General features: G+C 49.2%; 1 protein-coding gene across 2 annotated transcripts in view; it reads left to right on the top strand.

Moving 5' to 3' along the window:
• The first annotated feature begins 8,960 nt into the window (after window positions 1–8,960).
• Window positions 8,961–23,135, top strand: part of TRPM2 (transient receptor potential cation channel subfamily M member 2) — a 64,797-nt gene continuing 50,622 nt past the window's right edge. For both annotated transcript variants that reach the window (XM_020980019.1, XM_020980021.1), the window contains exons 1-3: window positions 8,961–9,130; window positions 21,353–21,626; window positions 22,468–22,553. In XM_020980019.1, the coding sequence (XP_020835678.1) occupies window positions 21,444–21,626; window positions 22,468–22,553 (269 nt within the window). In that variant the 5' untranslated portion in view covers window positions 8,961–9,130; window positions 21,353–21,443. The remainder of the gene's footprint in view (window positions 9,131–21,352; window positions 21,627–22,467; window positions 22,554–23,135) is intronic.

Consider the following 23,135-nt stretch of genomic DNA (forward strand, 5'->3'; position numbering starts at 1 on the left):
CTCACAGACCGTGAGCATTAGGTTAACCCCCTTTACAGAGAGGGAAACTGAGGCCCAGGGTGGTCAAGTGACATATGCTAGGTCACACAGATAGGGAATGAGGTCAAAAGCCAGGATTCCAACCCAACTATGAATAATGATGTGTTAATATTGATCAATCTGCCCTTACTGTGGACATGCACTGGGCTGAGCTCTGGGACCCAGGACTTCAGAGAGCCTCTAGTCTAACTCCTTTTAACAGATAAGGAAACTGAGGTCAAGGGAGGTCCAGTAGCTTGCCAGATCCAAAGACAGAGAATGAAAACAACGCCTACCCTCAGGGAGCTTCCTTTGAATCAGTGGAACAACTCATGTAGGAATGGACAGAAAAGGTACACTGTAGACAGATGCCAAGCAGTTATAGACATCCGGAGCGTCCTCAACTACTGTCTGAGGGCAGGGGCTGGTTTGGCCTGTCTCGGTGCCTAGCCCAGTGCCTAGTAAGTGCATGTGGACCAACTATGCAACCGCCCCTCTACTTCCCATTGCTTTGGGCACATTTTTGCAACTCCTTGTCTTTGGGGTGAGCACTGGACCTGGTGTTGGGAAGACCTGGGGGTAAATTCCACACTCCTAGCTCTGTGGGAACCTTCTTTGTGCCTCAGTCTCCTCATTTGTAACACATGGATAATTATACTCCCCAGGGCTGTGGCGAAAATTAAATCGAGTTTGCTTTGCAAACTTTAGAGCTCTATCTAAATGCTAGCCATTATGATCTATGACCCTTTCAGATCCAGTTCACAAATCCCTGGACCTCTAAGGCAAGTGAAAGTTAAACTGGGAAATTAACCAATGCACGGTTTTTGTTGTTGTGTCAGACTCTCTGTGACCCCATTTGGGGTTTTCTTGGCAGATCCTGAAGTGGTTGACCATGTGCTTCTCCAGCTCATTTTGCAGATGAGGAAACTGAGGCAAACAGGGTGAAGTGATTTGCCCAGGGTCACACAACAGCAAGTGTCTGAGGCTGGATTTGCTTGAACTCAGGTCTTCCTGTCTACAGGCCTGGCGCTCTATCCCCCAAGCCACCTGCCTACCCCCATGTGTGATAACATCCAGGAAACACCAGCCACAAGCAGGCTCCAAGCAAAGCAGTCTTTTTTCTCTTAAGAAGCTGCTTAGGTAGGTCACTGTGAGGATCAAATGAAGTGACACTTGTGAAGTCTTGCTCCTGGCCGTAGTATGTGCTCTATAAGCATATGTTCCCTCTCCTCCCTCTCCCAGCTCCCAGGGATGGGGAGACTGAGTCTGGTCTCTCCTGGCACCACACTCTTCCCCTAACTCTTGGGGATGAGTGGCTGGACCATAGGATCAGTCAGCCAATGAGCACTTATTAAGTGCTACTGTGGGCCAAGCACTGGCAATACAAGGTCAGAAATGAACTGCTCCCTGCCTCATGGAAGAGATGCCGTGGGCCCCTATAAGCTATGCAGAACAAATGTGAAATAAATCCAAGTAGTTTGTGGGGAGGGGGATCTGGAAAGGTTCCCTGAGTCCTGAAGGAAATCAGGCCCTTTGTGAGTCAGAGGGGAGGAGGAGAACATTGCAGGAGTGGGGGATGGAATGTTGGGCATGGGGGGCGGGGCCGTTCTTCCACCCCTCCCAGGAGGGACACTGGCCAGTGGAAGTGCAAACTCACTGCTCATTAGGGCTTGCCAGGAATCTCCTCTCCAAGCTAAACCTACTAACTGCTGCACCTATCCAAATGCCTCTAACTGATGGATTGATTCATTGGAGATGTTCCTACTTCATAAAGGGATCCTGGCCAGGGGATTAATCCTGGATTCTGGGGCCAGGTGGGGTGACTGATTGATTTAATTCAATCTCACCCTTATATTTGTATTCAGATCTGAGCTTTAAAAATCTCACTTTGGCAGATATGGAGAATGGATTGGGGCAGATGTAGATGTAATTAGAATTGTAAAATATTTATTAAAATAAATAAAAATATGTTAAAACATAGATGTTAATTTGTGATTTTCTAGGTCTGTTGAATTAACATTATCTATGTCTTATCATATTTTTATTTATTTTAATAAATAAATAATCATCTAGGTAGATCTAGATACATTACTTGTAGATGAGAGGTGATGAGGGCCTGGATAATGAGGGGGTGGATGTTAGAACTGGTAATCATTTAAGATCAATTGAGCCCCAATAAGGAATAAAAACCTGAACCCCTTCCTGTGTCAGCAACTACAGGACCAGATGAAACTGACCAGCATTCTTCCTGTCTGTGATCATGAAGGACAGGATGCCTGGGACCAGATGCTGTCTTGAATAGTGGGACTTTTCTTATCTTGATATCTTACGGACATATGTTATGTAGGGGAAACACAGATATCCTGGGACTATAATTCCAGTGGACACTTTGTTACTTCTCTTGTCTTACTGTATTTACAACTTCCTTTCTCATGCTATATGTAAAAACATATGGAGGCTATGTTTTTTTGAGTAACACAGACATCCTGAGTCAGGGTTTAAATGTCCTTCTAAAATTGCTTGATTCAGTCTGAGTTAAAGCTCTGGCTCCGCATACGTGCTGCTAGCTTAAGGGAATAAGCAACATGAAGTTACTTCACCCAGCCTGTTGCCTCTTTAGGCCACTTTCAGGTGGACAGAACTGACCAGATGCGGCACCAGATTGGAGGTGGGAGGTGAGGGTGACCCCAAGGCGGTGCTGTCAAAGGTTGTAGTCATATGTAGTCAGCGACCAGACTAACCTTTGTTACCCCAAAGTGAGATCACCTAGAGGCTTAACCACAAGAGGGGTCTCTTCACAGATTTACCAGTCACCAGTTTTGGCTAGAAGCCCTGAGGGTCTTCCCCTCCCAGATCTATCTTCTTGTTGTTGGGTTTTGTTTTTGCTTTTGTTTTTGTTTTTGTTTTTGTTTTTAAAGAGGCTGTTCTTTGCCTCATTTCTTATTAAGCCTTAATCACTGACTGGGCGATGCCTCAGTCAAACTGAGACTCGTTAAAGACCTTAGCTTGGAAAAGCCAAGGATCCCCACTGCATCCCGGTCGTCTCCAGTTGTCCCAATCTACAACTGGCCACTGGACCCAGATGGCTCAGGAGGAGAAAGTGAGGCTGGTGACTTTGCACAGTCCTCCCTCACTTAAATACAATTTACTTGCATGTCATGCATCATCTCCCTGATGTCATGGTCCTCTTTGAGAACAAAGGACAGACAGCAACCAGTCACAAAGTCCACCAAGATCCTTTTGTCCAAAAGTGAAGTCTTCTTTGCCCTCAGGGAGCTGACAGTCTATGGGGAAGACACACATTCCTAGGAATGTACAAACTACATAGAAAATGTAGCTAGGTGGCTTTGGAGGGAAGGACACCAGCAGCGGGGGAATCAGGAAGACTTTGGGTAACAGGTGGCCTTTGAACCAATTTTTGGAGGAAATTGGATTCCTAGAAAGAGAGTTGAGGAGGTAGTACTAGTATAGTATACAGACTAGTATATGATGAACTTGGTCTACACCTCACTTGGTCATACACCAGTGTCAGCTTAAATCTTCTCTTTGTGGGATGGAGTGAGGCCAGCCTGGATGTCTGGGAAACAGTGTCATATGGAGAGAGGGGTGGTTGGCAGAAACCATTGTATTGTGCAGTCTAATAGAAACTGGAGTTTGCTTCTGAGTGGGCCCCTGCCCATCTTCTTCTGAGACTGGGGATGCTGGCAGAGGCCTCACCAAACTGGATGCCACTTCCTGAGATGGGTGCCAGCGCCTTGACTGTCCTGCTCAATTCTGCACTCCTTGAGGGCAGGCAAGGATTAAGGCTTAATAAGAAATGAGGCAAGGATGTGCATCTCCTGGCAGCAGCCTTTTGCTCTCGCCTGCTTTTAGGAGGAGGAGGATCTGAAAGGAGATGGTTAAGAGACTGCTGAGGTGTTGCTCTGCATTTCAGGGCCTCCGGCTCCTTCTTTGCCCCAGGGGACACTGGAAAGGCTCCATGCCTGATTAGGCAGCTGTGGAGAGCTTTCAGGAGCCCACTCTTGAGTGTTCATAAAAATATATTCCTGGAAACGAGTGTGAAGGAGCAAGAATTTCTGAGAAGAGTCGGTGAGAGAAGAAAGACCAGCCTGGTCGCCTGGCTGAGACCTATTGGCATGTTTTCTTTGGCCTTGGGCTGACCCCTGTTTCCACTACCTCCTGCTTTTCTCCGCAGGACCCTCATGGCCTCTTTGCTCCTGTTTATTATTCATGACCAGAAGGTACAGGCTCTGCCTTCACTGGTTCTAATCATTTTTCATGGGCAAGCTTTGGCCTGTGCTGACCAAGGTCTTCCTGACCTTGGTGTAATGGCCTCTTTGGTGTTTCTGAAACGTGTAAAAGAGCCATTCTGTCCTGATTTTCCTTTCTTTGAATTTTAAAGCATTGCCTTGGGATGAGCAGAGCAGTCCGTGTTCTGTGGTCCACATGCACGTTCCACTAATGCAGAGAGAGGACATTTGGTTTTTGGCTTTGGGAGCTGATCCCTGGCCAAAGGAACGCTCTCTTCTCTACCTTCCCAGTGTTCTCCAAGAGGCCCAAGGGCTCAGGTGTTTGCTTTTACAGACAGGGTTCTGAACTGTGCATCTTCCCTTCCGACTTGGCCTTGGACAATGCTCTCACCAGCTGTCCATCACCAGCCCCATAGGCCTGGCCAGTACTGGTGAACTGCCCCCTTTGGGATACCTGTTTGTGACTATGAAGTACACATTTTCCTCCCTTGGATTATGACCTCATTGGTACAGACGGTTCCCAGGCCATTCAGAATAGTCCCGGGGAGGGAAAGGGGGAGCCTGATGCTGCCAACCAGCCAGTAAGTGATCTGAGGAAGTCTGAGGGAGCTTTATGGGTCAGGGGAGGGCTCAGGGTCAGAGTCCACACAAAGCAAGTGCCTTGGCCAGGAAAGGGCTGCCACCTTGTGCATTGGTAAGGGAGGAGATGTCTGTGCAGCACAGGGGCAGTGGGATGCTCTTTACAGTATTTGTCAAGGTGGAGGGGCCTCCGAAGCCATGTGGTCTAACCCACACCTGTGTGAGAATCTCCACTAGGACACACCTGACAAGCGGTTATCATCACCTTCCCGGACACCTCAGGAAGCTTTTGAACATCAAGCCTAAAATGGCCTCTTTGCCACGGCTGCCCATTGATCCTCATTCTGGCTCCAAAGGATGAATCAGCCAACAAGCACTTATTATACTCTTAATGTATTCCAGGCACTGTACCAAGTGCTGGGAATACAAATAGAAAGAAACTTCTTGCCCTCAAGAAGTTTACATTTTCATGAAGAAGATAGGGGTGGGTCACAGGAGAGAAAGTCCTATGGAAATAAGTCCACAGTACAGCCGAGGGAGAGAGAGAGAGAGAGAGAGAGAGAGAGAGAGAGAGAGAGAGAGAAGAGAGAGAGAGAGAGAGAGAGAGAGAGAGTAGGAGGAAGCAGCCAATGGGAAGGTGAGGGCTAGGGTGGGGGGTGGGGGCAGGGATACTTGGTAGTGTGAAAACAGTCCTGGGGTGCGATGGGCATCCAGGATCTAGAGGTTTCTGTGGCACAGTAGAGATGTCCTGGGGAGCTGAGTCAGCTTGGAGGGAGCTGAAGATATCTCTGGGTTGCTTTCCCACCTCACCCCCACCTTATGATTCACAGGTTTGAGGAGTGTGCTCCCCTTCCCACCCCCCCTCTGCCAGGGAGGTGAAGCTAATTCCTTCCCGCAAAGGCGACCCAGCTGTCACTGAACCCAAGCGATTGCTGTGATCACAGCTTCCCAGTGGTGTCATGGTCACTCCAGCACCTCAGAGGAGCCAACTATGTGGAGTCCCATGGGAATGATGACCAGACAGCTCCTTGTGGAGGCCGGGGGGGGCCATGTCCACCCAAGCTAGGTGCTGATGCCCGGGTCTCAGAAGTGAACCTCCTTTTGTTAACTCTTGAGTAACCAGTGAGTGCTCCATTTCATTCCAATACTGAGCCCAAACTGGTGGGGGAAGGGACCCCATCTCCCACTGTAGGGATCCACTGAGAAGCAGAAACTGGAAGGTCCCAGAGGCTTGTTCTTTGACATCCCCAGAGAGCCTAGTACCAGGCACACCCTCAGTGAGCACAGGAGGGAGGGAGGAAGGGCACAGATGAAGAGATGGATGGATGGACCATGCAATAACACTTTAGTGCAAGCTGTCTCTGCCCAGATTTGGCAGTTCCAGCCCCCACAGAAGACAAGCACCTTCATTGCCCTTGTCAGCCTTCTCCATTGCTAAGGAATGCTCTTGTTCCAGAATTGTAAGGCTGCTTCCCCCCACTGCAGACATCCAGCCAGGTCAAGAGGGGCTCCCAATCCTCTGAGAAAGGCCTGGGCCCTCTGGGGAGCTAAGGGAAGGGCTGCCTCAAGAAGTTCCAGGGCCCAGATCCAGAGCTAGGAGCATCAGAAGCTCTGGAGCCAGCCTAGAGGGGCTATCCTGCCCAATACACTCCACTTTCCTTACTGGATAGCATCAAAAGAGCCCTGGCTTGGGAGTCAGAAGACCTGGGTTCAAATCTTGACACTTACTATCTCTGGGACCTTAGCCAAGTCATGCCCCTTCTCTGAGCCTCAGTTTCCTCTTGTGTAAAAGTGTGGAGGTTGGGATCAACGGCCTCTGAAGCCCCCCCCACCAGTTCTAGATCTAGGATCCTATGTAACAGGGTTTTGGGGGGGGTTGCAATCTCTCCCATGGGAAGGCCCTGCTGCTTCCCAACTTAGGGCAAGCACAGACACTCTGCTTCCAGCCAGCTAAGCAGAAGATGAAAGGGAAGAAGGAGCAATAGTGTAGCTCCTACTATGCGCCAGCTAGATCTATGGTGAATGTAAGAGCACTCCCGAGGATGCCTCTTTCTATGCAGAATGCTACCAGGCAAGTGCACTGGACGTGTTGTAAGGAGCCAAGCAGGAGCCTGTAGGAAGCCAGTCTTGCCTCCTCCCAGATTCCTTTGCCAGTGTTTGCTGGCTGACCTTTCTGAGCCGTGCCCCCCAAACCAGCCTTGTGGTCAGCTGTTCCTGCAGAGGATCCACCTGCTCCTGGGAAAGGCTGTCCACTCTCCACCCCAGCCCCTCCCCAAAACTTCCCTTGGTAGTTTTCAAGCAGAAATTGTCCCTGCCCTTGTTCGTGCTTTGTACTGGGGGCCTCAGCATGAGTGTCGGATTTTCCTCTAATAAAACCTTTCTGCTTCCAACTCCGTGTGGCCTCCTCTGTATGTGAGGGGTGCGCTTCACTCTGTTCACATGAGGAAGAGCTTGTTGACTGGTTATGTAGCCAGAACTGGGGACAGGGGCCTGGAACTTAGAGATAGGTAGAGAGAGAGTGTAGTTGGGGAGAGGTCTCAGGCCCTCCCCACTGCCCACTGACTACAACCCCTGGGGCTTGGCCTCTTGGAGATGGCCATGACCTCAAGAGCTTTGAAATTTGGTGCAGTATCCCTGCTTCTCTTCCTCACCAGAGCCCTTGGAGATAGTTCGTCATGATCCCCATTTTACAAAGACTCAGAGACAGGGAGCACCAGAAGTCATGGAGCTGGTGAAGGGCTGAGCCAGGATTTGAACCCAGGTTTTCCTGACTCCAGGTCCAGGCCTCTGCACTGTACTGTCCCCTCCTCCTCCTCCTCTTTCTGCTCCTCCTCCTTGTCCCCTCTTCCTCCTCCTCTTCCTCTTCTTCTTCCTCCTCTTTCTCTTCCTCCTTTGCTCTCCTCTTCTTCCTTTTCTTCTTCTTCTCCCCTCCTCCTCTTCCTCCTGTTCTTCTTTCTCTTCTTCTCCCCTCCTCCTCCTCCCTTCCTCCTCCTCCTTCTCCTCCTCCCCCCATTTTTGTTTGCTCATCTACTTCACCATAGCTTTTGGTTTGCTCTCCTTCAGTTCTTTTCCAAGTGGGAATTTGGAACACCAGGATTAGTTAGGTCCTTGATGCCTGCTCCGCTTTTCTGGTTCTGGGTTCCTTGGCTCTGTGGGTACCCTGGTGCCCCTCCACACCACGCTGTGGGATGGTGGTAAAGCCCGTAGCAGGACATGTTGGCCACCCTCTTTTTGAGTGTGTCCAGAAATACAAGGGCTGGTCAAACATAATAGCAAGCACACAGCCCAAGAGTAGCTGTTGTGCCCTGGTCCCAGACCACCAGAGCCTGCCCGGTCCCTCTCACTCATTCAATGGGATCACCTCGGAGTATCCGTTCCCAGGATGATGAATTTCCTGCAAGGGACTCTAGGGATCATCTCAGCACTTTTGGTCAGTCTGAGCCTCAGTTTCCAGATGTGCCAGGTAGAGGGGGTGGATGAGATGACCTCCATGACCCGCTCCTGAACAAACATTGGACCTTTGAGCTAGTCCAACCCCTCCACATCCTGCCCTGCACCAACTGTCTCTCTCCCTCAGTTGGATGTGGCTGTTTGGCTCTGTTGAAAATAGACGCTTCAGATGCCTGTGTTTCTATGGATGTTTGATAGAGGAAGGCCCTGTAAGATCCTAGGGGAGGAGAGGAAGAGGACAAGTCATCAGGGGGACTAGACTGGGCTGGAAATGGAAGGCTTCAAGGAGATGGAAAGAGGAACGCCTTCTTTGGGTTACCTCCTGTGTGGTGCTGTCCTTTGTAGGGGAGGCAAGGAGAGAGAGAGAAAGGAAGAGAGAGGAAGAGAGACAGAGACGGAGGTGTACGTGTGCAGTCAGGCTCCTTGTGTGCACTGCACCAGAGCTCGGCTCTGCACTGGGAGGACTCTGCCTTCCCTTACCAGCTCACTCTTTCCCCAGCCCCTTGGGCTCTGCAATCTGATTGGAGCAGAGTTACCAGCAGCTGTGCTCCTCCTCTCCTCCTCCTTTTTCTCTTCCTCCCCTCCTCCTCCTGTCCTCTTGTCCTCCCCCTCATCCTCTCCTCCCTCCCTCCCCCCTCCCCCCTCCCCCCTGCTCTTCTCCTCTGAGCCGCAGTCAGTCCTCAGATACTTTGGCAGATGCTTCTGTCTGCAGCAGCCTAAGCTCTGGGAATAACCCAACTGGCTTTGAGGGGGAGAGCGAGTGTTCCCTGCACCTTGCCTGGAGCCCTGGAGTCAGAAAGGCAGGGTGGGGAGTCCCCGCTTCAGGAGGCCAGGTACCATGGACAGCTCTAGCTCCATAGCTCTGTGTGTGTGTGTGTGTGTGTGTGTGTGTGTGTGTGTGTGTGTGTATCTGTCTGTCTGTCTCTGGGGGGACTTGGCCAGCCTGCCTTTGAGGGCCCAAGTGCCCACCTTGGATGGGGGCCAGAGCCAGAGGACCTCCCACCCTGCAGGAGTGGGGGGTGGGGGTGGGGAGCTCAGCAGGGTGGGACTAGGTGCCCTTCTGGCTCCCTTCCAGCCCCTTCCTATGGCTGAGCCTGAGAAGTTGTTGGACAGGGCTGGGCTTTATCATCTTTATTTTTCAGCTCTCATTACATAGCCCTTATTTGGCACTGGTCTCTCCAAGGTGCCATTAGGGCATTGGAATCTTGGGGGGGGGGAATGCCTGAGTGCCCCTCCCCCATCTATGCCCTGCCATGCCCTCATACAGGATGCTAGAAATGCAGAGGCAGCCTGGCTGGCATGCTGTGAATCACACACGGAGATGCGGCAGTGCCCATTGACAAGTTGCCTCTATTTTTTATACCTTCTTATCTCATCCCTCCCAGGAGGAACATGTTAGGAGCTGTTTGACTGTGGTTTGTGATAGTCTGGTATTCGGGAAGGAGTTCTGGTGAGCTGGCCCATGGAGAGGGGGTCAAGCTGGAGACCCTCCTCAGCAGCAGCAGCAGCAGCAGTAGCAGCCAGGTCTAAGAGCCAGCAGCTACCGGTGTATCTGGGTGTGTCTCTTTGGAGTTCAGGGCCCTTTTCTGGTGCTACCAATAGACTGTCCCAATCTCCAATCTAAGCCTTGCTCCCACAATACCATGCACTCCTTGCTTCCTTGGGGGATGTTGTCCCATTCCTTGGGCACCTTGACAGGTTACAGCAGCCTTCACCACACAGATATGGCCGTTGAGTCTGGCCTGCCTTCCAATGCCATTTGTTTAATTTTTCATGGAATGAGGTCCATGGACAGATGTGTATAGAGTCTGGTGGGCTGGTGTTCCTATAAGGAAGGAGACAAAAGGTGCCAGCTATCGGGGTAGAAAAGGGAAAGAAAGGAAGTGAGCCAGGCAGGGACCAGCCACTTACTAAATGATCATCAAATGAATGAATGTTTGTAGGACAAGGGGAGACAGACGGACATGGTCGGACTTAGGGACACTGACAATGGCCACCTGGGACTTTGGCTAGAGCCTCTGATAGGGACAGGCAGGAGTCAGAAGCTGGGCATGTACAGAGTAGGAAACAGGAGGAAGAGAGCAAGTCTGAAGAAGCAGGAGGAGTCTGAGGTCAGGGCTGAACAGAGATGTGATGAGTCTGGGGGTACAAGCATCCCCTCAATGACATTGGGGCTTTGAGTGTCTTATTCAAGGTCACAGTCAGTCTGCATCAGAGATGGGGCTTGAACCCAGGCTGGCTCATTCTAGTCCTCCTTACAGACTTTCTTGGGGGAGAGAGGAACCCCAGACGTGGAGAAAGGCCTGTGAGAGAAACTACCTTCTTCCTGACCACCACCCTTCCCCCACACATTCTTCATCTTCCTTATCCTCACAACAGTCAGGAGAGGGAGGTGGGGAAGACAGCATTGTCCCACTTCACAGATGAGAGGAAGTGATTTACAGAATCCATTTTAGAGCCAGCCAGGATCTTAAGTCTTCTAGTCCAACTCTTTCATTTTACATGTAGGGAAACTGAGTCACACAAAGTCTCAAGGGTAGTAAGGGGTAGAGCCGAGTTGGGAACCCCTGACTCCAGACTTCTTGTCATGCCATGCTGTCACACAGTCTCGTTTGACAGATCTCCACCAGAAACAGGGAGGTTAAAGATAAAGGTGTGTCTTTACTCCTTGGCCCAGATCTCTGGGGAAGTCCTGGCTTTGCTGATGACATTTTCTCTTCCCACCTGGGAATATAGCAAGACTCAGGGGGGTCAATGCAGAGACAGCCCTTTGAGCTCTTAGTAGGTTAGTGTCCAGAAACCCAAGGGGGGAAGGGGAAGAGAATCAGGGTAAATGGACATGGATGGGGCCCAGCAAGCCAGCTTTGTGGGATGCCCGAAATGGCTTTCACTATCTGTCCCCTTAAGTGTCCTTACATATCTTAAAGAACCTTAGGACTCACTCTTTCTTCACACATACAGCCTGCCATGTGCTGGTCAAGCCCTGCTTCCATCCCAGGGTCAAACCACCCACCTGAGAATTCAAATGGACTTTGAGGTTTGCCTGCTGGCAAACCTGGACAGTCCTAAGAGAGTGTTGAGGAAGTTACATCTTCCATCCCAACCTTGCCAGAAGGGCAGTGGGAGAAGCTGGGGCTTTGCTTCAGAAAAAACCCTAGCCAGAGTTACAGCCAATTGCAGCTCACCTGATGGGCGCCCTAAATCCTATAGGTATTCATGTAGGTATTTCTGCCTCTTTAACTGAGGAGGCTGTCCCTCCCCTTCCCTGTCATCACCTGTCCCCAGCCTTCCCCAGAGTTCTAAAAAAAAAAATGCTGGTACCTTGAGAGGCATCCTCACACCAATTTCTTAAGACAATTCTGCTGGGATGGTAGTGGAAGACAGCTCAGGGAGAGACCCTAGGATCCAAAGCTCCAAGGAGGAAGAGAGCCAGGACCCAGCCCTTCTTGCAGGAGGACCTAAGAGTCTCTACAGCTGCCATCAGTAGGAGGCCAAATGCGGAAGGCGCCCAGAGAGAGAAGCCTGCTGGCCAGCTCCTCCTTTAAACTAATGAATCTTGGCTAACTTTAAATAGCCAGAAGGGAAAGCAAGCCCATGAACTAGCAGCAATCACTCTCTTGGTCACCTTTTTGGGCTAGTAATAAAGTGCCAGGTCTTTTCCACTTCTTCAGCCACCCTGGGAGTTGAGTCCTGAGTACTCTCACCATCATGCTGTCCTCAGTGTGGATCTCATCTGTCTACACCTGCTCTATTCTGGCTGCTCTTCCCTTCCCTCTGTCTCCTTCAGAGCCATTTGTACCTCTTAAAAAGTATGTAGGAGGCCAGCATGTTTGAGAGCAAAGAGGGGAGGCTCCCTACTGTTTATGAAGAAGTTAACAGGCTATAAAAAGCTTGGTACATCTTTCCATTATCCATCTGTTTGCTGTTCCCCTATTTTCGTTCTAAAATGCCCTTGGCCAGATTTTGCTTAATTGACATTCTATGCAAGCTGTCTTTAAGCTGGTTTTTCCCTCCATGGCATCTTATTGTTTCATGAGGTGATACTGCTTGTAATGCCCCACTGTCTTTCTCTGTAAAATTTGATAAGTGAATTTATATTCTCAACTGGTGCTGCCCATGGTTGCCATGTTTCTCCACTCGGCAAGTGAATTAAAAGAGCTTGACCTCACCAGCCAGCCAGGAAAAACCAAGTGGATGAAGAATATGTTGTTCAGAATGGGATCTGTAGGTGCATGGACAATTTATAGAGCCTATCAATCAATCAGTCAAACAAAAAGTATTAAGTGGATGCTCTGAGTCAGGCACTCTGCTAGGTGCTGGGGAAACACATACAAAGAATGAAACAATTCTTGTCTATCTCTCTGTGTCCTTCTGTCTGTCTGTCTGTCATCTATCTGTCTACTTGTCTCTCTGCCTGTCTTTCTTTCTATCCATCTATTTGTCCTTCTGTCTATCCATCCATCCATCTTTCTGTTTATCTATTTATCCATTTATCTTTCTATCTATCCACCCCTCTGTTCATCTCTCTATACATCTTTTTATCATCTATCCTTTTATCTCTCTTTATCTATCTTTATCTATTGATCATCTGTCTGCCATCTTTCTATCCATCCATCCATCTATCTATCTATCTATCATCTATCTATCTATCTATCTATCTATCTATCTATCTATCTATCTATCTATCTATCTGTCTGTCTGTCTGTCTGTCTGTCTGTCTGTCTAGTTACCTACGTATCTATCTATCCACTTACCTTTCTATCTATCGATCTTTCTATCTGTCTTTCTGTCTATCCATCCTTCTATTAACCCATTTATCCTTCTGTCCACCTGTCCACCCATCTTTCTGTCTATCCATTCTTTTGTCCATCTATCTGTTTATCTGTCTGTCTCTCAACAACTCAGAATCATGGTTATCTATGGACCATGGACCATGAGTTGGACCCAGAACTCAACAATAGAAGGAGAGAGAGTTGCTTTACCCTTGGGAACTTGCCAAGCTCTTTTGATGACTCTTCCCAGCTCCACCTCAAAGCAAAGGCACATCAGTATGGTACCACTTTTCTCCTGGTCATGTTGGATGTCTGGGAATTGAGATTGAGGGTCATCCAAAGGGCACAGGGAAGATGTGAAGGTAGCAGCTCATTACATATAAAAAATTATAGGGGCAGCTAGGTGGCTCAGTGGATAGAGCTCCAGCCTTGGAGTCAGGAGTTCAAATCCAACCTCAGACACTCGATGCTTGCTAGCCGTGTGACCCTGGGCAAGTCACTTAACCCTGATTGCCTCACTGAAAAAAAAAAAAGAATTATGAAAGATATCAACAAATAAACATGTGATCAGAGAAGAGGAAGGGCTAGCTATGGTGTCCAAGAGGGAAGGAGCACCCATGGACAGACAGCCTGTGTAGTATGCTGCATTGACATCCTTGGGATGTCAAAAGAAATTGGGAAAAGCCCTGAGCACACTGGGTCCACCCTCTTTGGTGGTCTCGTGAGAGGACATAGACAATATCAGGCAAAGTGGACAGACCCAGGTGGGCTGCAGTCTGCATCAAGGGAGGGAAACATATCAAGTCACTGATAGGCTGATATAATCTGGGAAGCCCCGTTACTATACACTGGATGGTCTGTTGGTTTTGCCTCCCGGAATGCTGTCATTGCCCTTCATTTTTTGGCAAGGGACCGTGGAATAGAGCTCCAGTCTGCTGATCCTTCTTATGACTCTTGCCTGTCTCTTAGCTCAGTCTGGCCTCAGGTGGCTTTTCTGGTTTCCCCCAGCCCTTTTCCCTTTTTGGAGGATATCTTTGGGATATAGATCTAGCAGTGCTATTGCTGGATCAAAGAGTATGAACAGTTTTATAGCCCTTTGGGCATAGTTCCATATTGCTCTCCAGAATGGTTGAATCAGTTCGCAACTCCACCAACAGTGCATTAGTGTTCCAGTTTTCCCACATCTTCTCCAACATTCAACATTTTCCTTTTTTGTCATATTGGCCACTCCAGCAGGTGTGAGATGGTACCTCAGAGTTGTTTTAATTTGCATTTCTCTGATCAATGGTGATTTAGAGCATTTTTTTGTAGGATTATAGATAGCTGTGATTTCTTTATCTGAAAACTTTCTGTTCATATCCTTTGACCATTTGTCAATTGGGGAATGACTTGTACCTTCATAAATTTGATTCAGTACTCTATATATTTGAGAAATGAGGCCTTTATCAGAGACACTTATTGCAATTTTTTTTTCAGTTTTCTGCTTTCCTTATAATTTTGGTTGCATTGGGTTTTTTTGCGCAAAATCTTTTTCATTTAATGTAATCCAAATTGTCTATTTTACATTTTGTAATGCTCTCTGTATCTTCTTTGGTCCTAAATTCTTCCCTTCTCCATAAACCTGACAGGTAAACTATTCCTTGGTCTCTTAATTTACTTGTGGTATCACCCTTTATGTGTAAATCATGTGCCTGCTTTGACCTTATCTTGGTATACAGTGTGAGATGTTGGTCTATACCTAGTTTCTGCATGCTGTTTTCCCGTTTTCCTAGCAGTTTTTGTCAAATAATGAGTTTTTTGTTCCCAAAGCTTGGATCTTTGGGTTTATCATATACTAGATTACTATGGTCATTTACTATAATGCCCACCAGGGCTGTTACAGCAGTCTCTCTCTCTCCTATTATCTATCCTGGCATCCCAGTCCTCTCCAGCCTCACAGCCCCTCAGCCCCCCAACACACCCTCCTCACTTTCCCTCAGATTGTTGTCCTTTGCCCTAGTGTCCTCCCTCCTTCCCTGTCCTCAGATGCCCTCTTCTTTCTGAGGCCCTCCATGAGAGCTTTGTGGGCTCCTCACACAGCTCTCCTTTTGGCCCTCATAGCCTGTGATTGTACACTAGTTATGGCCTTCTGCTTGTGTTTGCTCTTGTCTAGACAGTGAACTACCTGAAGGCAGGCTCAGGGTGGTCTTTTGAGGACTTTTTATCTCTCTTTGCTGAGAGGCCTGGCCTGGCCCACTGGGATGGCATGGGCAAGGACTGGGAAGCCCCCAGAGGGGCCTTCTGCTTTTGCCTCTTCCATTTGTAAAAGACAGAAAATGATTCTTACCACTTAGCATTTGTGGTTTGGTGGTTAAAAACCTCTCTGAGCTCTGGCGGCCAGTGGGCAGCAGATGGACAGTGAGCAGGTAGGGCAGAGTCCCTCGCCCCTCCTTGGCTGTGCTGCCTGGGGAATTGTGGGGCTCCATCTCATTGACCTCTGCCTTCTATGCTAGGGTATAGGTGGGGGGCTGACCCTCACTCTCTGGATATCAATCAACATCAACAGAGCAGACAGGGGGAACCACATATGGGTCATGATGGTGACTTGGGCCTATATACCCAGAGGCCTGCTCCCATGGCCACTGGTTGTCCCCTTCTATGAGGGAGTCCCAGGGCAGAGAATGAGCAACGCCTCACTCCAGTAGAACATTCATGAAGCACCTACTGTGTGAAGGCAGGAAACAACATTTTCCCAGTCTGAGTATGATGTCAGGGAGGAGAGAACATGAACAGTTGGGGTGGGGTCAGTAATTAGGGCTTCCATGGGAGATGGCCCCAAAGCTGAGCATGTGAGGTGTAGGTGAGGAGGAAGGGCATCACAGGCGTGGGAGGCAGCCAAGTCCTTCCTCCAATCCCAACAGACTCCCTGTCACACCTACAGAGGTAACCCAGCCTTACTGGTACCAGTAAACAATCGAGGCATGTTCTCATCTGGTACATCTATAGGGGCTCAGTGGTCTGGGGCCTCTACTCAGTGCGTGCTTTCTGTCTTCTCTACAAAAGAGGAATCACCAGAGAGCAGAAGCGGCCAATAGAGAGCAAATGCTCCCAGTAGCCAAGGGCATGGGGAGGAAGGAGATCGTGGTGAAGTCCAGGCCTCTGGTCCAGAGGAGCCACATGCTGAGTCCTGATAGAATCAGCAGGTGCGATTGCTGAGCCCCCATCAGCATTGTCTGATACCTCAGGACTGGAGAAGGCAAAGTTCTGTCATGGTCTTCAAAGAGGGGACGAAAATTGTGGGCCAATGAGCTTGACTTTGATTCTTAGGAAAATGTCGGCATTCATTGTGACAGAAACAGTTGGTGAGCAGCAGGCTGGTAAGTGATGATCACCAAGAGACAGCCCGCCTCCCAGATCGACTGCTCTTTGGGAGGAATTTCTAGTCAGTCTGAGGAATGCCAGGGGCACTCAGTTTACAAAGACTTCTTTTAGTAAAGTTTATCCCTGTGGAAATGGTGGTGCTGTGTGGGCAATACAACAGCACAATCAGACTTAGTTACAGAGGCTTAGATGCAAGAAGCAACCATGAGTGGTTTGATGTCAACAGAACAGAAGGTCTCCAGTAGAAAGGTGCAGGCCCCAGGGATCTATCTGTCCTGGGCCCTGTACCATCCAGACATTCATCTGTGACTTAGATAAGGGCATAGGAGGCATACCTAGCATGACAGATGAGAGTCAAAGCCAAAACACTTAGAACACTGGGTTGGGTCCAATCAGTTGGAGTCTAATAGGGACAACATTTGTTAAACATTTTTATTTGAAGTTTTGAATTCCAAATTCTATTCCTCCCTCTTTCCCTCCCCTCCCCCCTTCCTGAGATGGTAAGCAAGCAACTATGGATTATACATGTGCAATCATGTAAAACATTTCTATATTAGTCATTTTGTACAAGAAGCCTTGAGTAAAAGAAGAAAATGGAAAATAGCCTGGTTCAGTCTGTCTTCACTCAATATCAGCTCTTTCTCTGGAGGCGGAGAGTACGCTTTACCACTAGTCCTTTGGGATGTCTTGTATCATTGTGTTGCTGAGAAGAGCTAAGGCATTCACAGCTGATCATTGTTACAATGTGGCTGTTCCTGTGTACAATGTTCTTCTGGTTCTGCTCACTTCACTCTGCATCAGTTCCTATAAGTCTTTTCAGGTTTTTCTGAGATCATCCTGCTTGTCATTTCTTATAGCACAATAATATTCCATCACAATCCTATACCACAGCTTATTTAGCCATTCCCCAACTGATGGGCATCCCTTTGATTTCCAATTCTTAGCCACTGCAAAATGTTGCTATAAATATTCTTATACAAATAGGTCCTTTTCCCTTTTTTTGGATGTCTTTGGGATATAGACCTAGCAGTGGTATTGCTGGACCAAAGAGTATGCACAGTTTTATAGCTAATAGAGACACATTTAAAGCTCTACCAAAGGGTTCAAGAAAACCACCTCTTAAGTGCACAATCCTGGGATTCTAGACCTAGAAATGACCTTAGAAGAGTTCAGTCCCTTCATTTTGCTGCTGAGGAAAGTGAGGTTCAGTGGGTGTAAGTGACTGGTCCAACCTGGGTAACTGGCAGAAGGGGATTTGAACCCAGGTTCTCTGATTCTAGCACTAATGTTCTTTCTGTTATACCAAAGTGCTCTTTATGAAAAGCTGTGGCTCACCACAAGTTCATCTGAGGAAGAGCTGGAAGTTTTAGTTGGCCTCAAGCTCTTTATGAATCAGCAGTGTGAAATGTTGGCCAAAAGAGCCAGCGCAATTTTGGGCTGTCCTGAGGGGTAAGAGCTTCCAGAAATGAGGGGGTGGTGGTCCCTGTGCACTCTGGCCTGGTCAGATACTGTTGTGTTTGGGTGGAGGGAACTCAGTTTGAGAAGCCATCCAGAGGAAAGAGGCCAGGATGGTGAAAGACTTGGAGTCCATGTCCTAGGAGGACCAGTTGGAGGAAATATGGATATTTAGCTTGGAGAAGAAGAATGGTAATTATCTTCATTTGGAATTATTGCTATTTGAAAGAGTCTAGTCTTGCTCTGCTCAAGAAGTAGGGATGTTGAGAGGCTGATTTGGCATCAAGAAGAGCCATCCTACGGCGTGGGTGACCATGGTGAGTTGGCAGCTTCTTCTCATCAGAGCTTCTCAAACAGAGGTCACTGGGGAACCAGTCACTAGGTATTGTTTTCAAATATGGATGAGATTGGGCAGCTGCCAAAGTCCCTCCCAGCTCTAAAGCACTGTAATGTGTGATGACAGGTACAGTCAGACCCCTTTGTTCCTGTGCAGGATTGTGGTGGAGGGGAGGTATGGCTCATGGGGGCTTGTCAGAGACAGGAGCAAAAGAGGAGAAAATAGAGGCTGATGTCACAGGTGGGAGATTCAGTCAAGGGAAGGAGAGGGAGCTCGGGGCCAATGACCTTGATTTTCTTGTGTGTGTGTGTGTGTGTGTGTGTGTGTGTGTGTGTGTGTGTGTGTGGTATATGTGCATGTGTGGTGTGTGTGTGGTGTGTGGTGTGTGTGTTTGTATGTGCAGCGTGTGTGTGGTGTATGTGTATGTGCGGTGTGTGTGTATGGGGTATGTGTGTGCGTGTGGTATGTGGTGTATGTGTATAGGCAATCAGGGTCAAGTGACTCGCCCACAATCACACAGCTAGTAAGTGCCTAAGGCCAGATTTGAACTTGGGTACTTCTAACTCCGGGGTTGGTGTAGATGCTCTATCCGCTGCACCACCTACCTGTCCCTATCTTCTCCAAAAAGCGTGAGGTGAGATATTCCACTGTGAGCATGGGAGATGTGAGGAGAGAAGGGAGGTGTTATAGCAGCCTCTCTGGGGATCCTAACAGATGGTAAATCAGGGTAGAATAGAAGGATTGCCTTCTTTGAAGCAGGGGAGGAAGGACACAAGTGTTTATTAAGAGCCTACTAGATACCAAGCCCTTTAAAATATGATCTCATTTGGTCCTCACAACCATCCAGAGAGGTAGGTGATATTATTCCCATTTTATAGTTGAAGAAATGGAGGTAGACAGAGGTCAAGTGACTAGCCCAGTGTCGTGTGGCTCATCAGAGTCTGAGCCTGAATTTGAACTCAGTTCTTCCTCACTCCATCTCAGTGCTCTGTGTACTGTGGGGGGCAGGGAAGGTCCAGCAGAGGTGTGATCATGTGCATTTGGAGCAGAGCCAGCCAGTTCAGTTGGGATTGGGACTTCCTCCATCATCAGATCAGCAGCACTGAGGAGAAAGGAAGATGGTGGAAGGTGGGGGGTGAGTGTCAGTAGTCACAGGATAAAGGGGTGAGAGATTCCCAGGTAAAAGATGGTGTGTGGTGGACCTGCTTAGCTCTGGCTCAAGAAAAGTGAGCCCAGAGGAGGAGAATAGTGTCTTCTGGGCCACAAGAAGCATCAGAATGACCCAAATCTCTAGGCCTGGAGGTTTGACAGGCCGAGGCAGAGGGGAGGACCGCTCAACCAATCGCTGAGCATCTATGAGGCACTTACTGCGTGCTGGGCACTCTGCCAGGTGTGGGGGAGGCAGAGAAAGGCAAAAGCGGTTCTTGCCCTTGGGGGGCTCACAGGCCCATGCAGGAGATGCCATTTACACAGATACACACAAGAGATACACAGAGAGGATGGAAGTGGACCCCAGAGGGAAAAGCTTGAGCAGCTGGGAGACACCAGCCAAGGTCTCCTTGCAGGTGGGGCAGTTTGAGCTGAACCTTGACAGAAGTGAGGGGGTCTGAGAGTGGGAGCAAGGAAGGAACACATTCCAGGGGAGCAGCCAGTGCAAAGGCGTGGAGGTGGGAAATTAAGAATCAGGTGTGAGAAACAGTAAATAGGCCGTGTGGCTGGACTGGTCAGTGGTGTCCAAGGCTACAGAGAGACCGAGAAGGATGAGGATTGGGAAGAGACTGTCTGATCTAGCAACTGAGAGATTACTGGTGACTCTGGAGTGGCAGTTTCAGTTGGCTCAAGAGGTAAGAAGCCAGACAGGAGTTGATGCGGATGGCCTTCTCAAGTTTAGCCACAGAGGGGAGAGAGGTGTGGGGTGATATCTAATGGGACAGCAGGATCAATGAAGGATGTTTTTAGGGCTGAGGAACTTACAGATGTGGAAGCCATGCAGCCCAGAGATAGGGCAGTGACTTGGCCAAGGTCACAAGTAGAAAGCAGCCAAACTGGGTCTGGAATAGGTGGCATGTCCCCAGACCTCATTTTGGGGGACATTGAGACTTCCTAGGACAGATGTTAATTTATAGATGACCTGAGAGATTTTAGTGCAGGAGAGAAAGCCCTCCTTCTGCAGTTGGAGGATGTCAAGTCAAGTAGCATCTCTACTGGGCTGAGTGACCCTGGCCAAGTCACTAAGCCTTCCCAGAAAATAGAGATCAGAAACCTTCTGGCCTCTGAGGTCCCAGGTCCCTATGATTCCATGACCTAGAATTGATCTTAAGGCCTAGATCTAACCTCTGCCTAGAGAACCGCTTTTACAGCAGAGGGTGCTGTAAGGGGATGCACAGAGAGGTCAGTCTGTCTGGGGAAGGGGAGGGAAGGAGAAAAGCATTTATTTAGCACTTATTATGTACCAAGCTGTAGTGCTATATGATTTTATTTGATCTTCACAACAACTCTGGGAGGTAGGGACTGTTCTTGTCCCTTGAGGAGACTGAGGCAGACAGAGGTGACAGTAAGCGTCTGCTCAGAGGTCCCATCTCATCCAGTGCCAGCTCACAGCAGGCACTCAGTAGGGGAAGATGGAATTGTGTTGACTTGACTCCACACTCTGGACACCTACTCAGGCCCTCTAGATGTTGTCTGTTAAAGTGGTAGAGGTGGAGAATGTCCTTCCTGTGTCCGCCTGCAGGCAGAAGGCATGGCCATGCAGCTCCCAGATGGGCAGGACCTTCACAACCGCCATGATCACAGATCCAAACCGTTTAGAGCTGTGTGAATCTCGAAACTTCCTGAGGCGTCCACAAATGGGGAGAGAAAGCAGCTCATCTCATTTTAGGTTGGTTTGGTATCTTCTCTAGTCAGGACCCACAATTTTATCGGTGTAAGGATCTCCCAGGTCAGGAAACTCCCTCCACCGATGCAGGTCACCACCTGCTTCAGGATCTAAGGAGTTAAGTGACTTGCCCAGGGTCACCCCAGCCCTCAGAACCTGAGCCCAGGGCTTCCTGACTTGGAAAGGGTTCTGAGCCAGGTGCCTCCTTCCCATCGGTACTTTATCCCTGCCTGATCTGCGTCAATATCTCTCAAAGGCAGCATTCCAGAGATTCCCAGCAGCGTGAGTGTGGGAGATGCCTGCTCTCAGGAGGGGAGCAGATCCAGTGCTGAGCCCAGGGTGCCCGGATGGAGCCCTTCCGACTGAAGAAGACCAGTTCTGAAGAGGAGGAGGACGAGGAGGAGGAGGAAGGCTACATCATCCCTCCCAAGAAGATCTCGAAACTCGAAATGGTCCCTAATCTCAGGAGAAGCAACAGCGGCCGTTCCAAAAACAAGAGGCCCCAGTATGCTTGTGGCAGCAATGAGAAGGTGTGACCCCCACCCCCACCCCGTGCTCTTCCCTCCCCCCTTCTTCCCACCCCACCTCCTCCACTCTCAGCAGTCTCTTTACCTATCTCCCATTAGTCTGGACCTCAGCCAGGTAGCTTCTACTCATTTCATTCATTTCTTCATTTACTTGCTGATTCACACAATTATTGGTGATTTCATCAGACCGCCCTGGCCCCGCCCTGCCCCTCTGCTTCCCTCCTTTGGCCCTGTCCTGTCCTCCCTATGGGACAGTGACTGGCCAAAGGCCAGAGAAGCATGTGTTGCTTCTCTCCTGGTGTGAGTGGCCCCTGGCTGAGGCCAGCAGTCAAAGGACAGCTCTAGCAACCAGAGATGTACAGGGAGGCCAGTGCTCTAGGGGGTAGCATGGTGAGGTGGCTATAGTGCAAAGCCAGAAGTCCTGGGGTTTGAATCCTCCATTTGACCCGAGGCAGGTCACTCAGTCTGTCAGAGTCTCAGTTGCCACATCTATAAAATGAGGTAATGATGCTCTCATGACCTGCCTCCCTGGAGTCACTTTATGAGCCTTAGGGGGCAGCAGAAATGGGAGATTCCCTGGGCCAAGTGACGAGCGGCCCAGAGAGACTTTTTCTTCTGGGGCTGGCTCTGAGGGCTTGTGGGGAGAATGGGTTCAGCTGGCTTCAGGGCTTTGGAAGGCCACAGACGTGAGGCTTGAGGCTCTGGGCCTCCTTTGGCTCATTTGGAATGGCAACCTGGCTGGGAGGGAGGACTTTGGGCACCATCATCCCACGCTGTATGCGATAAAGATGCCCAACGCTCTCTCACCCCCCCCCAGTGACCTCTTTGCTTTTCTTCCTCCCAGGAGAACCTCAGCTCATGGATTCCAGAGAACATTAAGAAGAAGGAGTGTGTGTATTTTGTCGAAAGTTCTAAGACATCAGACTCTGGGTAGGAAAGATGCTTTGGCTGGGTCTCATCCCCAAATCTCTTCCTCATCTCTCTTCTCTATTTTGCCTGGGAGCAGTTTGTGAAGAGGCCGCCATCAAGGAATGGCTGAGGAGGCTTCCCCTGGGTCAGTAGCAGGGCCTCCTGGCCCTTCTCTGCTGAGGCCCTCTTCCTCCTGCCCCATCAGCCTTTGGAATTTCCATTCACCCTCATCCATGTCCATATTTCAGGAAGTCAAATTCTGAGACTTCCCTTCCTCTGGGTCAATAACAGGACAATGGCTGGACAAGTTTCTGAGTGCCTTTAAGGCTCTGGGATAGGGAAAAGCTAGGGAGATTAAACTGAGCTAGGATAAATATAAAGTCCTATGTAGTCGCTCAGAAAGTCAATGCTGAAGAGCAGCCCCTTGGGTGCATGAGACAAAGTTCACGCGAGGGGATTACAAGTAGCTAGCCATGTCCATATATCATTAAAGGGTGCCAGGCTGCTCACTGGGCTGCACTGTCATTTCTAAACCAAAGAATCCTTCCTCATTCACATACAGACGTGACTCCTCTACAGTTGGACACCTTTCCCAAGGCCAAG

This window comes from Phascolarctos cinereus, unplaced genomic scaffold (genome assembly GCF_003287225.1).
Source record: "Phascolarctos cinereus isolate Bilbo 61053 unplaced genomic scaffold, phaCin_HiC Scaffold_5;HRSCAF=322, whole genome shotgun sequence".
Classification (NCBI taxonomy): domain Eukaryota; kingdom Metazoa; phylum Chordata; class Mammalia; order Diprotodontia; family Phascolarctidae; genus Phascolarctos; species Phascolarctos cinereus.